The sequence below is a fragment of the Myxine glutinosa genome, chromosome 5 (genome assembly GCF_964187855.1).
Source record: "Myxine glutinosa chromosome 5, kmMyxGlut1.1, whole genome shotgun sequence".
NCBI lineage: Eukaryota > Metazoa > Chordata > Myxini > Myxiniformes > Myxinidae > Myxine > Myxine glutinosa.
The window spans coordinates 68,119,928-68,144,927 of record NC_136265.1 but is presented as its reverse complement, the minus strand read 5'-3'; the positions used below and the strand labels follow the sequence as shown (position 1 = coordinate 68,144,927).

At 43.7% G+C, this 25,000-nt stretch overlaps 2 protein-coding genes across 3 annotated transcripts in view; both read left to right on the top strand.

Annotated features, from left to right (window-relative positions):
- Positions 1–10,758, top strand: part of LOC137427479 (uncharacterized) — an 80,813-nt gene extending 70,055 nt beyond the window's left edge. For both annotated transcript variants that reach the window (XM_078778133.1, XM_078778132.1), the window contains one exon: positions 8,988–10,758. The gene's annotated coding sequence lies outside the window, so the exon portion shown is untranslated. The remainder of the gene's footprint in view (positions 1–8,987) is intronic.
- LOC137427482 (uncharacterized) overlaps positions 1,398–25,000 on the top strand; it is a 45,519-nt gene continuing 21,916 nt past the window's right edge. Inside the window, exon 1 of the mRNA XM_078777332.1 lies at positions 1,398–5,570. Coding sequence (XP_078633458.1) covers positions 1,865–5,570 — 3,706 coding nt within the window. The 5' untranslated portion in view covers positions 1,398–1,864. The remainder of the gene's footprint in view (positions 5,571–25,000) is intronic.

Sequence of the window (25,000 nt, the reverse complement as noted above, 5' to 3'; positions counted from 1 at the left end):
GGATCTATCTTATTTGATTCGGTGCAATGCAGTGTCAACTAATGGGCAACAGAGCCTTAAACTGGAACACATAATAAAGAAATAACTATTTAGAAGAGAATATGATTTTCTACGTGCATGCGATGGACTAACTAAGGGGACGACCTTTGACCTTTACACAAATGGAGGTATTTACAAAGATCATGACATTACTTACAGAGGGTGATATTTACAAACACAGGATTCTCAAATCCGCAACAGTGTGTGTGTGTGTGTGTGTGTGTGTGTGTGTGTGTGTGTGTGTGTGTGTGTGTGTGTGTGTGTCAGTCAGTCAGTCAGTCAGTCAGTCACTAGTTTGCTCATTTCACAAGGTTTAATACTCTGCTTTTGTTGAATGCTTTTAATATTTAGCTACCCCATAACGAAGTTCAGATGGTCAGCCATTATTTGAGTTCAAAAAAACTTTTCAATTGTACAGCAATTTCACATGAATCATGATTTATTAATAATGTCTTTTGGAATTGTCTTTACAGAGAAACAATTGAAGTCGGTTTCTTGTTCCAAATGTTCACAATTGTTCTACTCGGACGTTTCTATCATCGAGGATATGACACAGACGTTGTGTCAGGACAATGATGAATTTGACAGTGTATGCAACAATTGTCAAAGTTGTATGAAGACATTGAATCAGATCCAAAGGAGTAAGCGGCCACACAAGTGTTCTGTTTGCAATGAGACATTTACATCCTTATCATCTTTACAAACACATCTAATAAGTCATACAGGGGAGAAATCTCACAAGTGTCCAGTGTGTAGTAAAGCATTTTATCGCTTATCTTCTTGGAAAGATCATCAAAAAGTACATGTGGCAGAGAAGCCCAACAAGCGTGCTGTTCGCAGGAAGCCTTTTACAAAAAGACAAACGTTAAGTCATAAAGGTATACACACTGGAGAGAAGCCCAACGCATGCTCTTTGTGCAGCAAGGCTTTTTCTTCTCTATTAGGATTGAAAATTCATCGAAGAATACATACGGGAGAGAAGCCAGACAAGTGTGCTGTTCGCAGGAAGGCTTTTACAAAAAGACAAACGTTAAGTCATAAAGGTATACACACTGGAGAGAAGCGCAACGCGTGCTCTTTGTGCAGCAAGGCTTTTTCTTCTCTATTAGGATTGAAAATTCATCGAAGAATACATACGGGAGAGAAGCCCAACAAGCGTGCTGTTCGCAGGAAGGCTTTTACAAAAACACAAACGTTAAGTCATAAAGGTATACACACTGGAGAGAAGCCCAACGTGTGCTCTTTGTGCAGCAAGGCTTTTTCTTCTCTATTAGGATTGAAAATTCATCGAAGAATTCATACGGGAGAGAAGCCAGACAAGTGTGCTGTTCGCAGGAAGGCTTTTACAAAAAGACAAACGTTAAGTCATCAAGGTATACACACTGGAGAGAAGCGCAACGCGTGCTCTTTGTGCAGCAAGGCTTTTTCTTCTCTATTAGGATTGAAAATTCATCGAAGAATACATACCGGAGAGAAGCCAGACAAGTGTGCTGTTCGCAGGAAGGCTTTTACAAAAAGACATACTTTAAGTCATAAAGGTATACACACTGGAGAGAAGCCCAATGCGTGCTCTTTGTGCAACAAGGCGTTTCATTCTCTATTAGCATTGAAAATTCATAAAAGAATACATACCGGAGAGAAGCTCTTCAATTGCTCTGTGTGTCACAAGGCCTTCGCCCACAGAGCAGCGTTAAAAAGCCATCAACGAATACATACCGGAGCGAAGCCCTTCGATTGCTCTGTGCGTCACAAGGCCTTCTCTCACAGAACAACATTAAAGAGCCATAAACTAATCCATACAGGAAAGAAGTCTCACAGGTGTTCCATGTGCAACAAGGCGTTTGGTTTTTCATTAGGATTGAAAATGCATCAAAGAATCCACACCGGAGAAAAGTCTTGCAAGCCTTCCATGTGTCACAAGGCCTTCATTTTTTCATCAGCATTGAAAATACATGAAAGAATACACACTGGAGATAAGTCTTACAAATGTTCTGTGTGTCACAAGGCCTTCGCATTTTCATCAGTAATGAAAATACATCAAAGAGTCCACACTGGAGAGAAGTCTTACAAGTGCTCAGTGTGCAAAAAGGCCTTTGCTTTTTCTTCAGGATTGAATATACATCAAAGAAGACATACTGGAGAGAAGTCCTTCACTTGCTCTGTGTGTCACAAGGCCTTCACTTACAGAACAACGTTAAAACGCCATCGACGAATACACACTGGAGAGAAGCCCTACAAGTGTTCTGTGTGCAACAAGGCCTTCGCTTTTTCATCAGGATGTAAAATACATCAAAGAGCCCACACCGGGGAGAAGTCCTTCCATTGCTCTGTATGTCACAAGGCCTTTGCTTCCAAAACAACGTTAAAAAAACATCAAATAATACACACTGGAGAGAAGCCTTACAAGTGTTCCGTGTGTAACAAGGCCTTTGCTCGCTTGTCAAATCTACAGGGACATCAGAGAATGCATACGGGAGAGAAGCCATACAAGTGTTCTTTGTGTCAAAAGGCCTTCACTCAATCAAATCATTTAAAGAAACATCAAAGAATACATAACGGAGAGAAACCCCACAAGTGTTCTGGTTGCAGCAAAGCATTTGATTTTTTGTCAGATTTGAAAAAACATGAAAGAATGCACACTGGAGAAAAGCCATGCGAGTGTTTTACCTGTAGCAAGGCGTTTGCTCGTTCATCACATTTAAATCAACATCTAAAAATACACACCGGAGAAAAACCCCACAAGTGTTCTGTGTGTAACAAGGCTTTTACTTATTTATCAGGATTGAAAGCCCATCAAACAATACATACCGGAGAGAAGTCTCATAAGTGTTCTGTGTGCAACAAGGCCTTCGCTTTTTTGTCAGGATTGAAAATACATCAAAAAATCCACACCGGTGAGAAGTCTCACACGTGTCCTGTGTGTGAAAAGACCTTTTTTCAATTATCAGATTTAAATAGTCATCAATTAATACACAGGATATACACAGGAGAGAAGCCATTCAATTGCTCTGTGTGTAACAAGTCCTTCACTCAGAGAGCAGCGTTAAAAAGCCATCAACAAATCCATACAGGAGAAAGGCCTCACAAATGTTCTGTGTGTCACAAGGCCTTCACTTTCAGAAGAACGTTAACAGCACATCAAAGAATACATACCGGGGAGAAGCCCTTCAAGTGTTCTGTGTGTCACAAGGCCTTCACTCACAGAACAACGTTGAAAAGTCATCAGCGAATACATAGCGGAGAGAAATCTCACAAGTGTCCTGTGTGCCACAAGGCCTTCCTTCGCAGAGAAGCATTAAAAAGTCATCAAAGAGTGCATACAGGAGAGAAGCCCTTTGATTGTTCTGTGTGTCACAAGGCCTTCACTTGCAGAACATCATTAAGAAGTCATCAACGAATACATACCGGAGAGAAGCCCTTCAATTGTTCTGTCTGTCACAAGGCGTTCGCTTACAGAAAAACGTTAAAAATCCATCAACAGATACACACTGGAGAGAAGCCTTACACGTGTGCTGTGTGCAGCAAGGGATTTGCTTTTTCATCAGGATTGAAAATGCATCAAATATCCCACACCGGAGAGAAGACTCACAAGTGTTCCTTTTGTCACAAGGCCTTCGCTTACAGAAAAACGTTAAGAAGCCATCAACAAATACACACAGGAGAGAAGCTTCACAAGTGTGCTGTTTGCAGCAAGGGATTTGCTTTTTCATCAGGGTTGAAAATACATCAAACAATGCACACCGGAGAGAAGCCTTACAAGTGTTCTGTGTGCAACAAGGCCTTTGTCTTTTCATCAGCACTGAAAATACATCAAACAATGCACACCGGAGAGAAGCCCTACCAATGTGCTGTTTGCAGCAAGAGATTTGCGATTCCATCAGGATTGAAAATGCATCAAACAATCCACACCGGAGAGAAGTATCACAAGTGTTCCATGTGCAACAGGGCCTTTGTTTTTTTATCAGAATTGAAAACGCATCAAAGAATCCACACCGGAGAGAAGCCTTTTGGTTGCTCTGTGTGTCACAAGGCCTTCACTTACAGAGCAACGTTAAAAAGCCATCAACGAACACACACCGGAGAGATGCCCAACAAGTGTTCTGTGTGCAATAAGGCCTTCGCTTTTTCATCAGGATTGAAAATACATCAAAGAAGCCACACCGGTGATATGTTTCACAAGTGTTCCGTGTGCAACAAGGCCTTCACTTTTTTATCAGGATTGAAAATGCATCAAATCATCCACACTGGAGAGAAGTCTTACAAGTGTTCCGTGTGCAACAAGGCCTTCACTTTTTCTTCAGGATTGAAAACCCATCTAACAATTCACACCGGAGAGAGGCCCAACAAGTGTTCTGTGTGCAACAAGACCTTTCCTTTTTTGTCAGGATTGAAAACGCATCAAATAATCCACAGTGGAGAGAAGCCCTACAAGTGTTCTGTGTGTCACAAGGCCTTTGTGTATTTATCAGGATTGGAAATACATAATAGAATCCACACCGGAGAGAAGCCCTTCAATTGCTCTGTGTGTCACAAGGCGTTCGCTCAAAGAAACTCATTAAGAAGCCATCAAATAATACATACAGGAGAGAAGCCCTACAAGTGTTCCATGTGCGACAAAGCCTTTGCTCACAGTAAAACGTTGCAAAACCATCAACAAATTCACACCGGAGAACAGCCCTACAAGTGTTCCAGGTGCAACAAGGTATTTTCTCACAGAACAACGTTAAAAAGGCATCAACTCATTCACACAGGAGAGCAGCCCCACACGTGTTCTGTGTGCAACAAGGCCTTCTCTGTTCTATCAGTATTGAAAATACATGAAAGAGTACATACCGGAGAGAAGCCTTTCAATTGCTCTGTGTGCAACAAGGCCTTTGCTCACATAAGAACGTTAAAAAGCCATGAAATAATACACACAGGAGAGCATCCTTACAAGTGTTCTGTGTGTAACAAGGCATTTGCAAGTTTGTCGTACCTACAAGGACATCAGAGAATACACACGGGAGAGAAGCCATACAAATGCTTTTCATGTCCCAAGGCCTTTTCCCAATCGACCCATTTATATCAACATCAGAGAATGCATACTGAAATGAAACCCCACAAGTGTTCTGTATGCAGCAAGGCATTCATTTTTTTATCAGAATTGAAAATGCATCAAAGGATACACACTGGAGAAAAGCCCTTCAATTGCTCTGTTTGTCACAAGGCCTTCACTTGCAGAAAATCGTTAACGCGCCATCAACAAGTACACACAGGAGAGAAGCCCTACACGTGTTCCGTGTGCAACAAGGCCTTTTCTGTTTCATCAGGATTGAAAATACATCAGAGAATACACACCGGAGAGAAGCCCTTCAATTGCTCTGTGTGCAACAAGGCCTTCACTTCGAGAACAACGTTAAGACGCCATGAACGAATCCACACTGGAGAAAAGCCATATGAGTGTTCTACCTGCAACAAGGTGTTTGCTCGTTCATCACATTTAAGCCAACATCAAAAAGTACACACACGAGAGAAAGAATTAAGAAAAGAATCAGACTAATAAAAAAGGAATACAACATTGAAAACAATGGGCTAGAACCATTAGCTACCCATAATAAGCTCCAAATACAACAGATAGCAGGGGAAAAAAAAAAAACTATGACGAGGCCCCAACAACAGAAGAAAGCAAAATCAACAGTTTGAAAACAACCCGAAAACGTTCCACAGAGAACGAAGGAAACAGACACAAAATGTGGCAATCCTCCCCCGAAAAAGAGGATCTTGAAAAGTTCTGGAAAGGGATACATGAAGACGAAAGAGAACACAACAAGGAAGCAGATTGGATACGACACTTGGAAGAGAAAAAGCAACATCTATAGGAAATGCACCCAATGTTAATAGACGAAGAGAAAATCAGAAAACATCTCACAAAACGCCGAATTTAAAATGCCCAGGCCTGGGTAGGTTTCCAAACTTCTGGCTAAAGCAACTGTATGCTCTCGACCCTCGTTAGACTCAAACATTTCATGAACTCGTCCAAGGGGAACAGTCAATGAAGTTATGGTTCACAGCAGTATGAAACCCATCTACCCCACAAATACAGACCAAATATAGACCAATAACATGCCTATCGACAGCATGCAAACTTTTAACAGGATTAATTACCGATGAAATTTATAAACACCTCACTCAACAAGGAGCTTTAGATACAGAACAGAAAAGATGTAACAGAGGATGTTATGGAATGATTGACCATTTGTTATTAAACAATACCATACTCGAAAATTGGAATCTCCGACAAACCAACTTATCCACAGCCTGGATAGATTACAAAAAAGCATTTGATAGTGTCCCACATTCATGGATCATAAAATGCTTGCAAGTATACAAAGTTAACCCCCAAATAGTCACACTGGTAGAAAAAGCAATTCAACAACAACAGGCATTTTAAAAGGCCATTTTCCCTGCTAGAGCGGGGGTTAGCCTTGCGGTCCCCATGACAATGTTCTCCATTTTGCCATATTTTCTGCATCTCCCCTTGTTAACCCCCTGGCCCGCATTTCTTCTTCGACCATCTTTAGCCAAGTCTTTCTCGGTCTTCCCCGTCCTCTACTTCCTTCCACATTCATTTCCATCACTCTTCTCAACCAGTCACTTTCATCCTTCCTCAACACATGACCAAACCATCTCAAACTGTTTCTCTTCACAGCATCCATCACAGGCTCTATTCCCATCATCTTTCGCAATTCATCATTTGTCTTCCTCTCTCTCAACGATACTCCACACATCCACTGAACCATTCGCATTTCCACCCTTTCCAGCCTTCGTTACTGCTCTACGTTCATTACCCATGTCTCGCTCCCATAAATCATAATACTTCTCACACATGCAGCATACACCTTTCCCTTCAGCTTCAACGACACTCCCCTCCTCGTCAGCACGCCACTCAGTTCCCGAAACTTCTTCCATGCACATCTCACTCTAGCAACCATTGCCGAGTCTGATCCACCTTCTCCATTCAGCATGTCTCCTCGGTAACAAAATGTTTTCACACCTTCCAGCTTCACGCTGTCTCCAAGATCCAACTCAACAGAAAAAGGTAGAAAAAGCAATGATGCTCTGAAATGCAATGCTAATACAACCTCACTTGGAAGGAAAGATTGAAATCCGAGGAGTAAAGACATGACGTGGTATCTTACAAGGTGACAGCCTTTCCCCCCTCTTGTTTTGTCGGGATCTGGACCCACTGAGTAACCTGATCAATGAACAAGGACATGGATACAATCTAAAGTGCAACAGAAAAATGACCAATGGCACAAAAAGGTGGCACATCTACTGCACCTGGATGATCTAAAACTCTTCACACCGAATGATGACAAATTGTCAGATCAACTGATACAAGTGAAGGACATTCAAATGGAATTTGGTCTTGACAAATGCGCCAAATGCACATTTTTATCTTGTAAAACAAAAAGAATACGCATTATCTCAATCGATGAAAGTAGAATAATGCAGGAACAAGGAAATGAAGCATCCTACAAATACCTCGGAATAGAACAAGGTCCCCATGTACAACAAAAAAATGTGTAAAATAATCAGCAAAGAGTACCTACGCAGGATAAGTCTAATTCTGAAGTCATCCCTCTCTCCAATGAACTAATCAAAGCCATAAACCAACTTTCAGTACTGGTATTCCAATATAGCTGTGCAATTATAAACAAGCCACAATCAGAGATCAACAACTTAGACACCAAAACAAGGAAACGTTCAATGATTCATAAGCTATTGTCGTGTGTCTACCCTGTAGTGAACACCGCAGGGCGACAGATGACCAAACGAGCTTTAACACCGAGGCGTTCAATCCAATGGCGGACCCCACCCCTCTCATGGGGACACTTATACGGGCTTCCACGACATCCGGTGTTAACGAATTTCCTACTTATGATACATGGGGATTCTTCTTCTTCTTCGCGACATATGTAACACACTACCTATACAATTCTACCTGGCTCTAAGGCAATCATTGTGTACCCCCCACAAACGTAACACTATTATACAAAAACCAATGCATTCTGAGGCTTTACTTGCTGAGACGAGAAGGAGGAGGTGGACTGATGTAGCTGAACCAAGTGCACAGAACAGCATGTGTAGGATTAGCAGAGTATGTGAAAATCTCAACAGACTATCGAATGAGATTTGTACACGAGCAAGAAAACAACAAACAAGAAAAGGTATCCTTAATCCATTAAGCAACAAACTTCCAAAAATAGGTGGAAGTGCAGGATACAACACAGGAAAACGAAACAAACAAATACTGTTTGCAAATAAGAAAAAGGAAAAAGATGAAAATAAATATCAGCAGATATACTCTGACAAATGAGAGAATGACAAAAGAGCAGGAAGATTCAAAAAAGAGCTTAACAGAACAGGGATGGACAAGGAAGGTGTTCTTTGGAATGGCAAAGAAGAGATCAAATTCATTGGGATGGATAATGAGTCATCATAAATGTCCAAGACCAAGGACACTGCACTAATGCCTTTAAGAAAATGGCAGGATTGAGCCAATCAGACAAATGCAGGTTTTGGTGGGTAGAAACAGAAAGTACAAGTCACCTCCTTTTGGTAGGTTAAAAAAAAAACTCATGTCAAAACAGTTGTACACAGAAAGACATGACAGTGTCTGTACAGTAATCCACTGGCACATCTGTAAACATTTCAACAATCCGGTTCCAGAACAATCATGGAAACAAACCAAACTCGATCTTTGGAAATGAACATATAGTGCTCACGGATGACAAGATGATCCCATCAAGTGTGGACGTTGCAAACAAAGCATGGCGTCCGGACGTAGTGCTCAAAGAAAAAAGGAAAAGACAGCACTGCTGATTGAGGTTTCAATTCCCAATGACTTTGCACTAAATGCTTCAGAAACCAAGAAAATGCTCAAATACCAAGAGGTGAAAAATGAGGTCAAGGGGTCTTGGATATTGAAGAAAGCTGAAATTGTACCGACAATAGTCGGAGCAACAGGAATGATAAAGACAACCATGACTGAGCACTTAAAAAGCATTCCTGTGAATATCACGACAAACGAGGTACAAGTGGAGGCTGTAAATTTGGATGATTGAAGATTTTGAAAAAAGAGCCATTGGAACAACACTATAAGAATGAAGTTTCACAGTTTGGTGCATGAATAATGATCCTTTTCCGAAAAAGGAGGTGGAGATTTTCAGTTCTGGGAGAACTTCCTCACACCTTTTGAAACCCGCAAATGGAGATAACAACGAAGAAAAGAAAAAGCCTTTTGAGTGTTCTGCATCATAAGGCCTTTTCGCGATGAACGCATTTGGATGATCATCAAAAAGTGCACATATGAGAGAAATCTGCAAATGGAGATTAAAACCAAGAGAGAAACCACATGAGTGTTCGATGTGCTTCAACACATTTGCTCGTTTCTCAACATTGAAAATACGTCAAAGAATGCACACAGTAGAGAACCTGGACACGTGTTCAGTTCAATATGTCATAATATTGTGGGAACCAACTTCAATACATACAGGCACAAATATTTACTCTCAATATGCACAGATGGTGCAAAATTGAAGATTATCTTGCCCCCTATAACACCCATGAACCACCTTTAGAACCACCTTTAGAGGCCATTTTCCCCACAGAGCAGGGGTTGGCCTTTTTCGGGCACCGTGGTCCCCTTTTTGAAGCAATGTTTTATGGCCGGATGCCCTTCCTGCCACCAACCCTGTTAGTCGTCTCTTGCGACACACAGGGAATTACCAGTGAACTGGTACTCAATTTGCCTACCTCGGAAGGATGACAGACTGAGTCAACCCCCCTGGCATTAATTCAGCGATCGACCGGGATTTGAACCCAGGATCCCAAGCCAGCACCCTAACCGCTAAGCCAACACCAGGCCCCCTATAACATGCATATATTGTGATAATCCAGTTTTCCACCCTTCACCAAACCAAAAACTTTTTTTTTTGGCCAAAATTTTGTTTAGGTTTTGACATCTTGTAAAATTGCCCATAGCTACCAGTAATCAAGTCCCATGGAGGAGTTTGCTGCATAAAAAGTATCTCCACATATTACCCGACATACCATCTTACTATAATTCACCAAATGTCTGTCTGTCTGTCTGTCTGTTCCCAGGTACCACAAAAACGGCTGAACCGATCGCAACAAAATGTTGGGTGGGTAATCCTGGGACCCCCTGGAGTAAAATAGGCTATATTGTTTTTCCATTTTTTTTTCCAATTTCCAATTTTTCCAAACACGATGGAATAATATTTACCAATATGAACAGTGATGTGGCTTTTATTGAAATTCTACAAATACTGTTTAGATTTTGATGATTTGCGTGTGATATGATTTAACGGATGTTTTTATAAATCGTTTAAAATTTAAAAAAGCCTTCAATTTCTGATATCTTGCCTTTTCATTTGGCCCTCCCAATTGAACGGCCGGGTACCATTGTTAGTAGTACTAATATCATGGATTATTTGTAACAAGCATTCCCTAGCTTAGTACCATTGTTAGTAGTACTAATATCATGGATTATTTGTAACAAGCATTCCCTAGCTTAGACAAAGGTGATGCCCCCCCCCCCCCACACTATTCTTTCATCATACCGAACAAATCAAATCAAATCAAATATAATGTATGTTAAGTTGAAAATGATGTATGTCATTTTTTGTGACCAAATCAATAAACCATTTCCCATTTATCACTGAGTTCGTAATCACTTGGGATATTTATCGTATATACAATGATACTCGCTATGTAACAAAAATTTTTTTGGATGATTGGCAAATGGGGACTATATGCGGGTTAATATTCGATCGAAGTGAGTGAGTCCCAAGACGATACCTGTTTGTCCTCTTCATCAGATTTTTCCTCCCCTAGCAAATAGTTGCTCTTCGTTGTTGAGGCACTGTTCTCTGCACCAACAGGCAAGACTACTTGGCACGCCATGCTTTTTGCCTGTACAACAAAGTGATGTGAAGGTAGTTTTGCATTCACACATCAAGAGTTCGGTACAGGCAGATGGAACAGGATCTAGGCTATGAGCCAGACCCCCCAAATTGACCGGTCGGTACCATACAGATGGAGTAAGGCTCATTGTGATTTTTAGCAAGATATATGTCCCTAGATATGAAAAAAAAGTGATAGCAGTGTATAACTCTCGGCCATCTCTGTGTTATCACCCGAAATATTATTATACGCCCGCTTCGCTTCGCCAAAAAATGTGATATTTGCTAAAATTGGAATAAATATGTTTTTAAGGACCACAGAGTGCCGAGATCGAGATCGAGATCGTATTTGTTCGAGAGATCATGATAAACCTAGAGTGTGGAGCAAGTTTGCATGCATTGTGAAATATAATGTAGCTGATGTTACAAACCTACTTTAGGATACTAGCTAATACCAAAAATTACACTGAGATACCAAAAGTAGTAGACGAATAAACCTAAAATGTTCAAAAGCTATGTTTCGTTCCAAAAGATCAAAATTAGGGGGTATGGTTGAACATATTTTGAACTTTGCCAAAATATGTGCCCCAACCAACCACCATATTACAAAGTAATGATATATTCCAATGCAGTGGTTCCTTGCGAAGATTTTGAGGGGTCAAATGTTACTCTGGGAGTTTTCATTTTTGAAATATTGACAAAAATGTACAATGTGAATTCTGAACTCGAAGCGATTTTGACCACTTTTTCACTAAATTTAACATATTTTTTGTCATTATATCAATATTTTGATAAATAACCCCCACAAATGTTCTATATTTCTATTACTATATTAGTTGGCATCCAGTATGCAAATTATTGGCACTCTGTGGTCCTTAAAAACATATTTATTCCAATTTTAGCAAATATCACATTTTTTGGCGAAGCGAAGCAGGCGTATAATAATATTTCGGGTGATAACACAGAGATGGCCGAGAGTTATACACTGCTATCACTTTTTTTTCATATCGAGGGACATATATCTTGCTAAAAATCACAATGAGCCTTACTCCATCTGTATGGTACCGACCAACCCCCTTGGCTCATAGCCTAATCCAGTGTCATTAATTTAATCGGCAACACACCCTACTGTACACGCCAGCTTCAACCCAAATATCGGTGAGGCCAGATTGAGCAAGGAATACCCAAGTAATTCATTGCCGTGTGGAAGGAGCCAAGCCATACTACAATGTCGCCAAATTTATCTGTGTGTAGCCATTCCAGTTACGACCGTGCGCTCGCGAAGCGACAAGCGGGGTTAAGCATTCAGTTGCGTACGTGTGCCGTGTGCCGTACGTGTCTGCATTTTAAAAATTCATTTTCTCGGCAACCGTTGGTCCAATTGACATGAAATTTTCACCAAAGGAGGGCCTCCTCCTGTGGAATATTTTAATGATTATTATGACGTCATATGTCACGTGGTACAGGCGCCATCTTTGAAAAACTTCGCACCTCTATATCTCTGAAACTAATCCATGGAAAAAATTGAGACCTGGCTCATTGTCAACTACTCCGCAATGGGAATAAGACATGTTAATGATGATGTCATCAGTGCCTTCTTTGTGACGTCATTATTCGTCAAATACAACACATCCATCCGATCATTATTAATTTTTTCAGCAACTGTTGGTCTGATGGACACGAAATTTTCACCATAGGAGCGATACCTGCTTTATAATATTTTAATGATAATCATGACGTCATAGGTCATGTGGTACAGGCGCCATCTTGGAAAAACCGAAAAATGTTGCACCTCTACATCTCCAAAACCACTGCATGGAAAAAATTGAAACGTGGCTCATTGTAAAGAACTCCATATGGGGAATAGGTGTTAACGATGACGTCATTTGCGCCATAATTATGATGTCATAATTCGACAGGGACAACGCTTAGTTTGATCAATTTGAAATGTATTGAGCGTGATCTATGCAACAATTATATTAGAGAATATAAATTTATGATGTCATCGCTCACGTGGTCTGGCAGCCATATTGGATCACAGAAAAAAAATGTTCAAAAATAGAAGCGTTGGCTCGCAACAAGTTGACTGCGCACTGCGCAGGGTAAATATTCTATGAATACCATCTAGTTTTTCCTTGTGATACATTGCTTGATCGAGTGTGACGACCATTGTTGTTTGGCCTTGTTTCTGTGATAGCTTTGCTTCTCAATAGAAAAGTATCATTAGTGTCGTGCTGGTGCATGGTATTCACCTCTTTTGTGGTGGTTGTTATTATCTGGTTGAAACCAGTCAATGCTGCTACATTCTGAAGATCATCAACTTTAGTTCGACACCAGATCCATGCAAGGTCGGTCTTTTTCGCTTCTACGGACCTGCATGGCAGGCAGTTGAGACTCTCCTTTATCAGAGGTTGGTTCAAAGATGGAGGGACATGATGTGGAAGAGCATCAGTGCTGGTGATATCATGAAACTTCAGAGGGATATTCCCAAGTTTTGTGCTTCTCCCTATGTGGTATAGATGGAGCTCGTTCAAATACAGCCATTTGTGGAACATAAAGTCTGGGGTTTCTTCATTCAGGGTTTCTTCCTGCATGTCAAAATTATCTGCTGCGACCTGCATAAATTTGCCATGAACAATATTCTGTGAATGAATGAATTTGTTGCCATTCTCTTGAAACCTTGACAACTGTGAATCTGCTGTTGATGATTCGATCCTGTTGACTATGGGGTAGCTGTTGCTGCCACCAGATGTATGCAGATATTCAACCAGAACTTTTGAGCTTGTCATGTGGTGGGCAAAGATTCCAGTTCCACTATGTTTCGGTGTGTTTTTGCGTCCTTTAGGTATGTTTTATGCAATGTTCTGGTCTATGTTGAATGATGAGGATTTGTAAGCATTCCCATCATGGATCACAAGTGTAGACTCCATTGATGGTACTGGAGCATCTTCACATTCTTTGGTCAGATACTGGAAACTTTTTGATTTGTCTTTCTTTGCCAGAAATCCATCCGCTGTTCCAATGCTATATGAAACAGAGGTCAATGGGTATGCCATCAGTTCCTTCATGTCCAACTGCAAGCCTTGGCTTTGGGACATCACAAATAATTGGAAGGCAGTATTGCCCTATTCCAATAGCAACAGCAGTATAAGTGTGAAGATGCAAATCATTATTCTTTCAACATTCATTGGTAATAACTCAATCATTATCTTATCTATAAATATAAATACTTCTTTCTCATCTTTCAAAAACAAAAAAATTCTCATTAACATCTACAATAGATGATATTGTACACCGCTCCTTTCCTATGCCAACTCCAGGCGCTGCATGACGTCATTGCCGGGCACCGAATGGGGCCTGGCAATGACGCACGCTGAAAGGGAGTACTCAGTTTTCACTCCGGTTTCTTGCTTTCTTGTTTGTTTGTTTTTTTGTTTGTTTGTCCGGGCGAAACCTCAGCCATCCTTTGAGCTAGGAAGCTAAAATTTCGGCACAATAGTGAGCAAGCACTTTGGCAAAAACTGTATTTTTTGTTTTTTGCTTAATCAATTCATTGATTAGTTATTTAATGATTATCGATTAATTAAGTACTTTATTTCCTTTCTCATCTGGGCAATATCTCAGGCACATTTTGAGTTAGGAAGCTGATATTTGGACATGACAATGACCAAGTGATTTGGCTGAAAAGGCTATTTTTGATTTCTTGATTAATCAATTAATCGATTATTTTTTAAATTATTTGATTAATTACTTTTTTTTAAAGTTACAGATTCGGATGAAACGGTGGTGGTTTAGGTATTCTATTAGCCAATTGATTGATTTTTTTTATTATTTTATAACTTTCATTTATTTATTTTCATTATTAATCGTTTATTTCTTTTCTTTCTCATCTGGGAAATATCTCAGACACGTTTTGAGCTATGAAGCTGATATTTGGACACGACAGTGACCAAGTCATGTGGCTATAAAGGATATTTTTGATTTATTGATCAATCAATTGATCGATTAATTTATTTATTGATTAATCAATTAATAGCTTAATTAATAGATTAATTAATTAATTAATCAATTAATAGATCCAATAACTTTCGTTCTCTGTATTCCCAGTCTTTTCACCCATAGCCTACTTCCTTGTGTAAATCTCAACTCAAAAAAAAAAAAAAAAAAAAAAAAAAAACATTTCCTTCTCTGTTCTCATTCGTTTATTCATTCATATTCGTTCGTTCGTTCTTCGACCACGTGTTTCTCCCCCATTTCCCCAGATAGTTTTCACTCATTAACCTTCAATGTTTACACTTTCCCCTCAAGTTATGTATTCCGTCATATTTTATAACACCTTTTTCTTCTTCTTCTTTAAAAGGCTGCTTTCGACTTGCTCACCAAATCAATTCATCCCAAAAAAAATATCCATCTCCTATAGTGCCTTTTTTCTACATTCCCTAAACTCTCCTGCACTCCATCCTCCATCCAGCGTCCTTAAACGTATTTTTAACTCGAAGGTCACAAGAAACTCATTTTGCAATAAATGTTCGTTTCCCATAAATCGTACACTTTCTAAAATCCAATCTCACCCCTCCCCTCCAAATCTTCCCCATAACCCCTCCCCTCCAAATCTTCCCCATCACCCCTCCCCTCCAAATCTTCCCCATCACCCATCCCTTTCAAATCTCCCCCCTTGCCCCCTCCCTCCTAAACTACCCCCTCACCCCTCCCCGCCAAGACGCCCCCTCGCCCCTCCCCTCCTAGACTCCTGCCTCACCCCTCCCCTCCAAATCTCCCCCATATCCCATCCCTTTCAAATCCCTCCCCTTGTCCCTTCCCTCCCAAACTCCCCCCTCACCCCTCCCCTTCAAATCTCCCCACCCTCATTGCTTCTCAATTTCCCCCCGCTCACTCCCCCTCCTCAAAGCGTCCTCCCCGCTTCTTCCCCCTTCAAACTCTCACCTCCATCTCCCCCAACCTTCTGCCTCGCTCTTCCCCCTCCTCAAATAACACCTCATTGTGGCTCACCCAATCACCATCAAACCTTTTGTCCGCCCCATCCTTCCCTTTCTCCAAGCTATTCTGAAATCTCTGACACACCTTCAACAGCTCTCCCTACCTCTTCCACCTCTTCCACATCTTACCCTACCCCTCCTCCCCCCTGTTCTGTATCTGATGCTCCCCCTTCCTCTTCATTAACGGTATGGACCTCAAACATCCGGGGCCTTCGTTCAAACTTAACTGATCTCTCCGTACAGGTTGCTTCTGTCAAACCAGACGTGATCTGCTTAACAGAAACTTTCCTCCTTTATGATGTCTCTGATTCCATAGTATCTCTCCCGGGCTACTCCCTCCTCCGGTATGATAGACCTGAGCCTCGTCCTGGAGGCGGGGTTGCTATCTTTATCAAAAACTCTCTTCCTCACTCGCCCTGCACTGCACTCTCTCCACCTCACCCCCAGGAATACCTCTGGCTACGGCTTCCCCTTCGCTCCCACCTCTTGTTCATATGTGTGTTGTACCGTCCACCAAACAGTGATGACTCCATCTACATCTCGCTGTCTGATGATATGGACCAACTTCTATCTACTCATCCCAACTCTCTCTTCCTCATATGTGGTGATTTCAACTGTCATCATGCCAGTTGGCTGGGTGTGGGTACCTCTCTCACCAGCCATGGCTCCTCAGCAAAGGACTTCTGCAACTCACTGGGACTGACACAATCTGTCAATTTCCCGACCCGGATCTCAGTCAACGGAACATCTTCTCTTCTGGACTTGGTTATGACTAACTTCCCTGAAAATGTCTGCTGCTCTTCTTCTGCTCCGATCGGATCATCTGATCATGTCCTTGTTAAAGTGGACATCTCTCTGACCATCCTCAGGGAGCCTGCTCAGCGTCGACGAGTCTGGCATTTCACTCAGGCCAACTGGCACGGTCTTCAAGCAGCCATCAATCATCTGGACTGGTCTCCCATCTCTACCACCTCTGACATCAACTCATCCTGGGAATTCTTCCAAAGTAAATTGCTCTCTCTCATGCACAGATTTATCCCATCTCGTCTTCAGTTGTCATACCCTTCCTCCCGTCCATGGTACACGGAATCTTGTGGTGAGGCTGTTGCCCAGAAACAACTTGCCTTCGTCTCCTGGAAAGCAAATCCAACGGAAGGAAATCTCATTTCCTTTCACAAAGCCCGAAACAAGTGTGTGTCCACCCTCAGGAGAGCCAGGAAACAATATCTCTCCGTTCTCAAGACCGAACTCTCTTATCTGTCTCCCTCTTCCAAATCCTGGTGGCGTCTGGTCAAATCCGTTTCTGGTGTTTGTTCCCCCTCCATCCCCTCCCTTACCTCAAACGGCTACACAGCTGACTCCGCACGTGAAAAAGCTGAATGCCTCAACTCTGTGTTTGCCTCTAAATCTTGTGTCCCAAACCCATCCCTCTCTGTACCCACCATACCCAGTTGTACCCTGCTGCTCCTGGACTCCGTGTCCTTTCCTCCTGACAAGGTGGAAAAGTTTCTGTCAACCCTCGACTCTGATTCTGCAACTGGACCCGACGGCATCAGCCCACGGGTCCTAAAATCCTGCTCTGCTGCTCTATCTCACCCTCTCTCTGTTCTCTTCACCCTCTCTTTTGCTCAAGGTCAACTGCCATCTGCTTGGAAATCAGCCAACATCACCGCTTTGCACAAAAAAGGTGCAAAAACAGATCCCAGCAACTACAGACCAATCAGCCTTCTCCCAATTATCAGCAAAGTCATGGAATCCATCATTGCTTCTGATATGAAATCTTTCCTCTTCTCCAATGGCTTGATCTCTGATCATCAATTTGGTTTCAGACCAGGTCACTCTACTCTGGACATGCTGCTTCTGCTGTCTCAACAATGGATGGAGGTCCTCAATGCCAAACAGGAAATTAGAGCTGTCTCCCTCGACATATCACGTGCCTTCGACACGGTCTGGCACCCCGCTCTGCTCACCAAACTCTCCTCCTTTGGTATCCATGGAAATCTCCACGCATGGCTGGCGGACTTCCTCTCTAGTCATCGTCAACGTGTGGCCCTGAATGGGTTTCTCTCATCTCCTTTTCCTGTTCAGGCTGGAGTTCCCCAAGGCAGTGTTCTGGGCCCCGTGCTTTTTCTGGTCTTCATCAATGATCTCTCTGACTCTCTCGAAAATCCTCTCTATCTCTTTGCTGATGACTCCACTCTCTGCCGCTCCATTCCTCTTCCCTCAGATCGGCAGTCTGCTGCCTCCTCACTCTCTGAAGACCTGGACAAAATCACAGACTGGTCAAACAAGTGGAACATGTCTTTCAATCCTGACAAATCTCACACTCTTACTATGTCTCTCCGAAAAGATCGACTGGACAACCCTCCCATCTACTTTCTCAACAATCCTCTCCAAGAAGTTCTGTCGCTCAAGATTTTGGGTCTCACTATCTGCCATGATCTTTCTTGGGAAAACCACATTTCCAAGCTGGCCTCCAAAGCCAGTCGCCGACTGGGCATCCTCCGTCGTGCGAAGTCCTTCCTCGGCACACCTGAGCTCCTCACCACATACAAGGCTTTCATCCGCAGCTCAATGGAATACTGTTCTCCCCTATGGGCCGGTGCTCCTGCCTCACACCTAGCTCGGCTTCACGCTGTTGAAACCAAAGCTTTCAGAATTATTGGAATCTCCCGCGATGAAGCTATCTCTGAGGGCCTTTCACTCACTCACCGCAGGCAGGTAGGTGGTCTTTCTGTCTTCTACCGACTCCTCTCCGGCCTTGCACCCCCAGCTCTCTCTGTGCTCTGTCCCCCAAATATTCCTACAGGTCGCACAAGATCTGCCAGCAACCCTCTGATGGTTAAACTGCCGAAATCTCGGCTCTCCGCTCACCTTCACTCTTTCATGCCTCTTTTCTCCCGCCTCTGGAACAAACTCCCTCACTCCCTTCAATCTCACCCCTCCCTCCAGGTCTTTAAAACAGCTGTTCACCACCATCTCTTATCTTCCCCCATCCAAAACCTTGATCTTTTCTACCCCCGCTAATTCACCCCAGATCCACCTTGTTTGAAATTCCAACTTCTTTCCTGGAAGTCCTGGCAGTGTCCATATGTTTTATACCTCTCCCACTGCCCCCTTCCCACGCCCCCCCCCCCCAAAGCCCTCGCCCTCTCTCAGATCTCTCGATGTCTCCATGTCTCTCGGTCCCTGCTCTCAAATGTTGTGTTTGTGTCCTTCCCCCTCTCTCCCCATCTTGTCTACCGCTCCCTATGTTATATGTTTTATGTGTCGGTTTGTCTTTCTGTGTGATTAATGTTCGCTCTTTCACGAGCCTCGATCTTGTATACAAAAAAAAAACAAACAAAAAAAAATTTATTTTTCGATTAACGACTTATTTAATAAATTTTCAGAAAGTTACAGCTTCGGATGAAGCACTGGTGGTTTAGGTATGGTATTAGCCAATTGATTAAGAAAATATTTTATGATCATTATTTATTGATTTTAATTATGCAATAAATCAATCAAATATTGTACACCTCTCCCTCCCAATACAGTCTCTGTGAGCTGCACAGCGGTATCCCCGGACGTCGAAAGCACCCCGGCAATGCCGCGCTGGAGGATATTTATTTATTTGGCATGGGGGCGGTGTTCTTTGAATGTATTTGTACTTGTTTTTTTTTTTCAATTTCATTGTGATGGAGAATTAAACTCATTTAATATGGGATAAAATATTGTCGCGTGATTCCCCTCGGTTAAGACCGGGAAATCACGAATGGCAATCGAGCGTCAATGAGGCGACGTTCAATGGCGGATTTCGCTATATATATGCGCGGGGGAGGAAAGATAGAGGAAGAAGAAGCGGGAGATTTACCTGTCGGTCCCACGTGCAGTATTCAAACATGCAAAGTAATAAATCCAACCAAAAACAGAATTGATGTACAAAATACCACGGCTTTATTGCCGGACCCCGAGAACAATGGACGATCCCACACACCACACCACCACACGGTAAATAAAATATGACCTAAATTGGGATACCACACACCACACTTCAACAACGGACAAAAGAGAAGAATTAATAAAAGAAATCGTTGTGTTCTATCATGGGGACTTAGCTCTGTCTGGCAGTCACAAATCGTTGGGCTTGAGCACCGTCGTCCAACGCAGGCCTCCCCGCGCCCCGTTCACCAGGCCTCGACGTGTCCTTGTTCGCGCTCCACTAGGCCCACCGAGCCACCCGCTCGCCCCGGTCTCGTCTGCTGGCGTGCCACAGGCCATCCGCGTGACTCGAACGTGTGCAGCTCGCTCCTCCGGCCGTGCTTGGCTCCGTCCACATGGGATCGCTCGCTTGTCTGGAACCGAGATGTGAGACTCGACGGCTGAGGAATGCACAAAGGCAACAGGAGAAGAAGGGAAGAGCGTCCAAATCAAACATCCGGCCACAAAGGGATCGAGAAACCGAGAGAGAAAATGTCCGCCTGCAAGACGTTTTACCGGCCGTCTCGTGAAGTCAGCCCCCCATCCCTCTCCAACCAGTGCGTCGCTTCTTGTTCGCCCCTCGCGTCCTCCACTCCCATTGGCCGAGCGCTTCGCGCCCTTGGTGTCATCCCATCGGTTGGTGGCCAATCAGTGTCTCGCTTCCTTCCACCAATCGCGGGGAAGCTTCTTGGAGTGGCTCTCGGCCTGCCTGTTCGATGTTTCATCGCCATGGTGTAGTAATGCATGGCCGCTTGCTGTCTGTTCTTCCGGTGGATTTTGTTGTGAGAGGGGAATTAATTAGTGTGTATGCGCTAATGGGGATGGATTCCTAAGCTACGTGTCTATGAGTGTTGCCATACAGGACAAATGGATGATCACAGAGGGAACGACACACCGGGGAATTAGCATAATCCTTACAACTACTTAACATGCCCCGCCCCCTCATGGCGGGGACACACATCCAACTTATCCGACATCTGGGCTAGACAGGTCCTCTACTTGTTTACATCGAGATGGTTCTTGCTACCCACGATCATCGGAGCACCTCCCTATGCAGATGTACCTGGATCTATATATCCCCCTACCCAAAATTCATAACAATATCTTTGTATTGACATTTATTAATTATTTTTATGCTAACATTGGCTGATGGTTTTTTTCTTTTTTTGTATGTCCGCCTGCAAGACGTTTTACCGGCCGTCTCGTGAAGTCAGCCAGCGAGGCTCGCGTCGAGGCTCGCGTAAGAGCTAACATTAATCACAAAAAACATAAACGGACACATAAAACATATAATAAAGGGAGCGGGACACAAGATGGGGAGAGAGACGGAAGCACACAAGCACAACAAAGGTAGAGAACAGGGACATCCGGAGATTTGTGGGAGGAAGAGGGCTTGGGGGGGGGGGGGGGGAGGTATAAAACAAATGGACACTGCTAGGACCTCCAGGAAAGAAGTCGGTATTTCAAAAAGGTGGGTCTGGGGTGAATTAACGGGGGTAGAGAAGATCAAGGTTTTGGATGGGGGAAGACAAGAGATGGTGGGGAACAGCTGTTTTAAAGACCTGGAGGGAGGAGTGGGATTGAAGAGAGTGAGGGAGTTTGTTCCAGAGGCGGGAAGAAAGAGGAGTGAAGGTGAGCAGAGAGTCTTGATTTTGGCAGTTTTACTAGAAGAGGGTTGCTGGCAGATCTTGTGCGACCTGAAGGAATATTTGGGGGCAAAGCACAGACAAAGCTGGGGGGCAAGGCCAGAGAGGAGTCCGTAGAAGACAGAAAGACCACCAAGCTGCCTGCGGTGAGAGAGAGAAAGGCCCTCGGAGTTAGCTTCATCGCGGATGATTCCAATGATTCTGAAAGCTTTGTTTTCTACAGCGTGAAGCCGAGCTAGGTGTGACAATATCTCGGAGTTGTGACAATGTCTCCACATAGTCAGGTTCACTATGTTTTTTCGTTCAAAATCATGGTAGATTAGCAAACCTATACATTTTTGGAAACGTTATTACATGGAAAATCTGAAAATCAATGTTTACATTTGCCAATTCCGACCAATTCGATTCGACCAATTCGACCAATCGACCAATTCCATTCGACCAATCGCTTCGTTCGATCAATTCGATCGATTCGATTCATCGAATTCGATTCGATCGACCAATTCGATTTGCCAATCAATTTGACCGACCTTTGCTTGTGTGGAACGGACTGTGAAAACGATGCGGACTATATTGTCGGATACGACACACAGGACAGTGATGACGAACTCTAAATGGCATATTCTGTAATCGTGTATGTTTGATGCCATTGACTGCCTGTGTATATTTTATCATTGACTGCCTGTGTAGATGTGAAGTTATACTGACTGCATGTGTATATATGATTTTGCTGACTGCCTGTGTATGTTTGGTGATATGAATTATTGTGACACATTTTGATGTTATTAACTGCCTGTACAAAATGATAACATTTTTTTTTTTTTGGTTTTTTTTGTATACAAGATCGAGGCTCGTGAAAGAGCGAACATTAATCACACAGAAAGACAAACAGACAATCCGACACATAAAACAAATAACATCGGGAGTGGTAGACAAGATGGGGAGAGAGGGGGAAGGACACAAACACAACATTTGAGAGCAGGGACCGAGAGACATGGAGACATCGAGAGATATGTGGGAGGGAGAGGGCTTTGGGGGGGAGGCATGGGAAGGGGGGGTGGGAGAGGTATAAACATATGGACACTGCCAGGACTTCCAGGAAAGAAGTTGGAATTTCAAACAAGGTGGATCTGGGGTGAATTAGTGGGGGTAGAAAAGATCAAGGTTTTGGACGGGGGAAGATAAGAGATGGTGGTGAACAGCTGTTTTAAAGACCTGGAGGGAGGAGTGGGATTGAAGGGAGTGTGGGAGTTTGTTCCAGAGGCGGGAGAAAAGAGGAATGAAAGAGTTAAGGTGAGCAGAGAGCCGAGATTTCGGCAGTTTAACCATCAGAGGGTTGCTGGCAGATCTTGTGCGACCTGTAGGAATATTTGGGGGACAGAGCACAGAGAGAGCTGGGGGAGCAAGGCCGGAGAGGAGTCGGTAGAAGACAGAAAGACCACCTACCTGCCTGCGGTGAGTGAGTGAAAGGCCCTCAGAGATAGCTTCATCGTGGGAGATTCCAATGATTCTGAAAGCTTTGGATTCAACAGCGTGAAGCCGAGCTAGGTGTGAGGCAGGAGCACCGGCCCATAGGGGAGAGCAGTATTCCATTGAGCTGCGGATGAAAGCCTTGTATGTGGTGAGGAGCTCAGGTGTGCCTCGGAAGGACTTCGCACGACGGAGGATGCCCAGTCGGCGACTGGCTTTGGAGGGCAGCTTGGAAATGTGGTTTTCCCAAGAAAGATCATGGCAGATAGTGAGACCCAAAAGCTTATTTGATTATGCAACTTATCGCAAATATAAAGACAGTATTTTGCAATTCAAAACCTTTGATTGGTGTCTTACCATTCCCCATAGCACTAATTTGATACTTTCATTGGATTCCTTGTCCCTGAAAATATAGGTTTAGTATATTTTAAAAAGTTTTTAGGGTAATTAGAGGCAGAAATAGAACAAAATATGTATTTTACAGTGGCCATTTTGAAAATCCAAAATGGCCGCCATACAGGTATCTCTCCAAATGTAAACATTGATTTTTAGTTTCCTTATGCTATAACCTTTCCAAAAATGTATAGGTTTGCTAATCTACCATGATTTTGAACGAAATATAATTTATTGACATAGTGAACCTGACTAACACTTGTTTCATTGAAACAATTATTGTGTCCAGCCTTTTTATGACTTAACAGCAATAACAGTCTAACTAATTTTGATGGGTCATTTGGAAGAGAGCTAACACATGTCCATCTTGATACATTACCTTGATACCTACTCTCTTCAATCTTACGCCTCCCTCCAGGTCTTTAAAACAGCTGTTCACCACCATCTCTTATCTTCCCCCATCAAAAAGCTCTACCCCTGTTAATCAACCCCAAATCCACCTCCATCAAATTCCGTTTTCTTTCCTGAAAGTCTTTGTAGTGTCCATCTTGTTTATCCTGTGTACCCCACCCCAGCCCTCTCCCTTCCACAGATCTCCTGATGTCTCTGTTCCCTACTGTTGTTGTGCTTCTTTCTCTCTCCCCCTCTGCCTTTATTATATGGTCTATGTGTTTGCTCTTACACGAGCCTCGACTTAGTATGCGAAAAAAAATCACTCGCTATCGATGTGTATCGTCAAAGCTCCTCCCCCCCAAATATATATATGGAGTACATCTTTTCCCTCACCCTCCTCCTCGTCCTCCTCCCCCAAAACGGAGGGGCCTGTCAAAGCCCCTCCCCCACCCCAAATATATATATATATGTAGTACATCTTTTCCCTCACCCTCCTCCTCCTCCTCGTCCTCCTCCCCCCTCCCTTCCCCCACCTCCCCCTCCCTTCCCCCACCTCCCCCTCCCTTCCCCCACCTCCCCCTCCCCTCCCTTCCCCCACCTCCCCTCCCCCTCCGCCACCTCCCTTCCCCTCCCCTTCCTCATCCTCCTCCCCCGCCCTTCCCCTCCTCCTCCCCCTCCTCCTCCCCCTCCCTTCCCCTCCTCCCCCTCCCTTCCCCTCCTCCCCCTCCCGTCCCCCTCCTGCACCCCTCCCTTCCCCCTCCTCCTCCCTTCCCCCTCCCTTCCCACCCAACTCCTCCTCCTTCCCCACCCAACTCCTCCTCCCTTCCCCACCCAACTCCTCCTCCCTTCCCCACCCAACTCCCCCTCCCTTCCCCACCCAACTCCCCCTCCCTTCCCCACCCAACTCCCCCTCCCTTCCCCACCCAACTCCCCCTCCCTTCCCCACCCAACTCCCCCTCCCTTCCCCACCCAACTCCCCCTCCCTTCCCCACCCAACTCCCCCTCCCTTCCCCACCCAACTCCCCCTCCCTTCCCCACCCAACTCCCCCTCCCTTCCCCACCAAACTCCCCCTCCCTTCCCCACCCAACTCCCCCTCCCTTCCCCACCCAACTCCCCCTCCCTTCCCCATCCAAC